Genomic DNA, 4,749 nt, shown 5'->3' with positions numbered 1-4,749 from the left:
GAAAGCGTTGTGTATTTCGAGATTGAATTTTCACGATTCCAGCTACCTGATTATGTGGGAATCCTTAGTTTTCCTCGGTCTTGGTTTGACATGGTTTACCCGTTACTGGTTCCCGGAAGACGGAACCTCCCACATGTTCAATTTTTTTTTAGCAGTTTCCTCGCCAATTTGGGTTTATGCAAGGTCTACCTGTGCGTCTTGAATAAAAAAAATTCTTATTGTAAATAAGTGCAACGGCCCAAACTAGCAAATATTGTCCTCTTTAGACTTTCGCTCAAGGTCTTTAAAACACATGGAGAAGTTTTCACGCCATTACAAAGGGTATTTCATTATCCTCTCGAGTTGATATGGGATCTCACAATTCACTCCCCTTTGGGGCCAGCGTCGTAACTGACACTCGTTTCCTTTTCCAATCAATGTGGAACCTCCCAATCCATTTCCTTTAGGGGCCAACGTTCTTGTTGTCGCACCGCCTCGTGTACACTCCCTTCTAGACTCAGCTTCCCGATTGACACACCACTTAAATAAAATGAATAAGAATCAATTTCAACCTCAAACTCTCTATTTCTTTCTCAATCTAAACATTTTGATATACACAAAAACAAATCAAAAGAGGAACAACAAATTCAAATCTTGGAAGGGTGAATCAATGGCGAAGGAATGTCTTCAGGGTTCCTCCCAAGCTTAACCCATCTCCCATACCTATTCTTCACCAACCCTTTATGTGGCAATTGATACCAAAACTCAGGAATCCTCAGCTCTTCCACCAACATATCACTCCCTTTATTCACCAACGTCACATCCCTCCTCGAGTTCCACCTGAACTTCCCTCTCCTACTCACAAACCCATCCACCAAATGCAAATATATCTCCAAATTATGGCTCCCCGACATATCCGACTCCTTCTTCAAGTACGGCGACATGTTCATATCCATCTTCATCGACGTCCCGACATGCCGATACACCCAGTTCAGCTTCTTCGTCACCGCGCTCAGCTTGTTCAAAATCGAGTTCACTACCAATCCGGGCAACTTTGGAACTATGTCTTGTCGGATCACCACACGTAGGGCTTTCACTCCCATCTCGTTTAGCTTCTCTTTGAATGCTAAATTCCCCACTCTTGGTGCTCCGAACGACATCACGCTTATATGTATGTCGGGAAACGACACTCCAGCCTCGTACGCCGTTAGCAACGACAACGCACCGCCAAGGCTATGCCCGGTGATTGTCAAACTAATTTCTCTATCGTCGTCTTTTTGTTTGAAGAATTCAACGAGTCTGTGTAGCTCTTCCATTACTTGCTCCGATGCGCTTGTTTTGTTGAATTGTGATTCCTCGTCTTTCGATCGGTAAATCGTTAAGAACCCTCGTTGGACTTTGACGTTCTTGTTACTCCGGTCAATTTTTTTTAGCTTGGTTTTCATGTCGATGTACCATTCCGTCGGGGTTACAGTGCCTCGCCATGCGACGAGGATGTCGCGCCGTCCGATTCGATCGCTCTCTTCGTTGGTGCTAACGGCGACGAACCCCATCCAATTCGAATCACGGCTCCATACCTTACCGATCTTCGAGCTCTCGAACCAATCCGGACCGTCGACGGGGGATAAAGCGTAGATGAATTTAGTAACTTTGTAGCCGTTTTGAGCCAAACCCAATTCATGGAGGAGCTTGTGGCGGTTATATCTACAGCTGCCGCAGAATTCCGATAATGGGTTGAAGTCAAATGCATCATAGGTGGCTTGTGCGAACTCGCCGTATTTAACGAGCTCACGGCGGAGGAAAGGGTGAAGTGGGTCGAGGAGGTCAGCCCAATTCCCAGCGCCGTGGAGGTCACGCCAGACGGCGGAGATGTTTTCACGAGGGGAAATTGTTGGGGTCATGTGGTGGTTGCCGTAGTCGATGAAATCAGGGGCGCGGAGTGGCATTCGAAGGAGAGAGGCGAGCGGCTTGGTTAACCGGAGGTCATTTTTTTTGGGGTTTTTGTGTTTGATTACTATCGGCGAAATGGCGCCGTTTATGGGTGTTTGTTGGCCGTGCACGGCGGTGGAACATGTCAGATAGCGGCGGTGTTGGTGTACGGAAGTGGAAAAGGCATTCTTTATGGCTCTCAGTCGGATTCCCAATTTCAATTTCCAGTACCACTTCGTCTTCTTCGTTCCATTTCTCAACATTGTTACCTTTTTGAGTGGGACTGTTCTTGGTGTAACCATTTTGGCATCCATGGTTGTTCTTGAAGAAAGGAAGGATTTTTCTTGGAATCAAAGGCTGTTTGGATGCCGAGAAAGTTGGAGGGAAAAAAACAGAAAAAACAGAGAAAAATTGATGGGAATGGAAGGATTTTGGGGTGAAATGAAATGGGATTGCTTGGAATTTATAGGAGAAAGAAATGGTTTGGCTATGGCGACTATGAATTTTGAATTTTGGTTTAGGACACGTTTTGAGGATTGCCTGGTCAACTGAGGCTCACGCTTGGTCAAAGTTAGATTCAATTTAACTCGAGCAATTAAGGTGGGTTGTGAATTGGATCGAGTCAATTTGAATATTGTGTCAAGTTAGATCATATTTCTCGAATCAACTCAATTGTTTTGATTATAAATTGTGTTAACTCGATCGACTCAAAAATTGGGTTTGCAATTGTTTTGATTATAATAGTCAAGTCGAGTGTCGAGGATAACGATCATAAATTGTGTTAACTCAAATGCTCGAATGTGAAACCTTCCGTCGATGAATCTATCAGCAATTGTCTTGATTATAATAGTCAAGTCGAATGTCGAGTCGGGTCAGACTCAATTCTTAAATTGTTTGAGTCATTTATTTAAATTTTTATATATATTTAAAAAAATTTATATACCAAAAACTTAAAAATAATAGAATGATTAGAGAATCAAAAAAATAATTATAGATAAAATATAAGGAAATTCATGAAGCAAGAAATTAAATAATATTATCCTTTTTTAAAAAAAATATTATATTTAGGATCTAATTATTAATATTTTTAAGTATTTTGAAAATTATATTATATTAAAATATTTAAGTTAGGGGGACATTTGGCTTCTGGCTGCTAATAATTAATTTCATGAGCCACTTGGTCTTAGAGATTAGGTTATTAGAACCTTCCTAGAAGTTGACATGTTTGAGTCCCTTTTGGAGTTGGGACATCCATTTCCAAATTTTTATGCGATCGATTATTTACTCGTAGACGCTCGAATGTCAAACTCCCATTGCTGACAGATGTCTCATATCTAAGGGTGTACATGGTCTGGGTTGGATTGGGTTAACGGATTTTTTTTACCCAATCTAAAAGTTCGGGTTGGTTGGATTGGTAACCCAACTCAACCCAACCCTCTATTTTCGGGTTGGGTTAAGGTTGAGTCCAGGTTGGATTGTCAAGTTTTTTTTCTTTTTTTTTTAAAGTTTTATTTATCTATAGTTTATAATTATCCGGGTTGGGTTGGGTCTGAGTCCGAGTTGAGTCATGTCACGTCTTGAGGACAATGATACCCTAAAATGAATGAATTGTGATATTGCGCTAAATAATAAACTACGACTCTTTTTTCACTGATTGAACATGGTTCTATGAGTTTATCAATCCGAAAATAAAGATTTAAAATTTAGATTTGAAATCTAGTAGTATTAGCATTTTTTTATTTTATGTGTGACATGACTATATTACTTGTCTTAAACTATTTCTAAGACCGAAGACTATCCCTACATACTAACCCGAGTCATTTTAGTATATTTTATTCTCAAGAGTTCACTTAACATAAAATTACTCACAACTAGATGTACAATCATGTTTATCCAAAATGTGTTGTCAATAGTTGCTTAGTGTCACGGTCCTACATTTTTTACCGTGCGGTGTCGTGATTGCGACACGCTCACGACCAGCCTTAAGAAAAATTAAGCTCCATATATATTTTTCGCCACGGCTTTGTGGTTTCATCAGACCTTAGGCAAGGTTTGTCTTCCTCAATCAAACATCGCTGATGTGGAATCTAAGGTTGTTCAACTACACACTACCTGCACGTGCATGTTCCATCGTCTGCGACACATAATATTAGATGGATATGGATAACCATATAATAATGATAGTATTATTGTCGCATTAACTCCAGCAGTGGAAGTTACATATAATAATCATGGTATTAATATTAATCACCAAAGTCTCTGCAACAAAAGATAAAATTAATATTATTTATTCCGACAACTTTATCTTTTTTCATTTTTAAATGCTATTATTTCAATTTCAATATATATATATATATATAAACGACAAAAAATTCAAGATACAGTTAAAATTTCACTTTTACCCCAATAAACTAAGGTTAATCAATTCTAATAAAAATAATAAGAAGAAGATTGAGCTTAGATTAGAAAATGTGTTATATTTTATTTTATTAAATTATTTTAAATTATTTGCCCGTTTCAACGAAAAAAATAGAGATCATACGTACCCTCTTCATTGTCTATGAACGAAGACTAAGTAAAAGAAGCGTTTAGCCATGACTTGTTGATAGCTATTAATTTCTAAACATTTTAATTATTAAAAACCTATAATTCTGAGAAATTTGCAACCAAATAATAATTTTTTCTCTCGATTGCGAAGAAAAGATCTAATATGGGTTTTGCCTTAGTTGCTTGTTCTTGTTTAAATAAATATCTTAAGTTATAACGATAAGTCTAAGTCAACATGGGTCGATTTTTCATTAATGAAAAAATTTATGGAGGGAGATGGAGAAATGAATGTTT

At 38.5% G+C, this 4,749-nt stretch overlaps 1 protein-coding gene across 1 annotated transcript; it reads right to left on the bottom strand.

Moving 5' to 3' along the window:
- Window positions 1-257: 257 nt before the first annotated feature.
- LOC111490408 (phospholipase A1-Igamma2, chloroplastic-like) lies at window positions 258-2,322 on the bottom strand. Its single transcript, XM_023139013.1, has one exon. It carries the CDS (start codon window positions 2,220-2,222, stop codon window positions 627-629), a length of 1,596 nt encoding a protein of 531 aa, XP_022994781.1. The 5' UTR covers window positions 2,223-2,322; the 3' UTR covers window positions 258-626.
- Window positions 2,323-4,749: the final 2,427 nt, after the last annotated feature.

The sequence above is a fragment of the Cucurbita maxima genome, unplaced genomic scaffold, assembly GCF_002738345.1.
Source record: "Cucurbita maxima cultivar Rimu unplaced genomic scaffold, Cmax_1.0 Cma_Scf00015, whole genome shotgun sequence".
Lineage (NCBI taxonomy): Eukaryota > Viridiplantae > Streptophyta > Magnoliopsida > Cucurbitales > Cucurbitaceae > Cucurbita > Cucurbita maxima.
The sequence above is the reverse complement of the archived record's forward strand: the minus strand, read 5'-3'. Positions and strand labels throughout refer to the sequence as shown.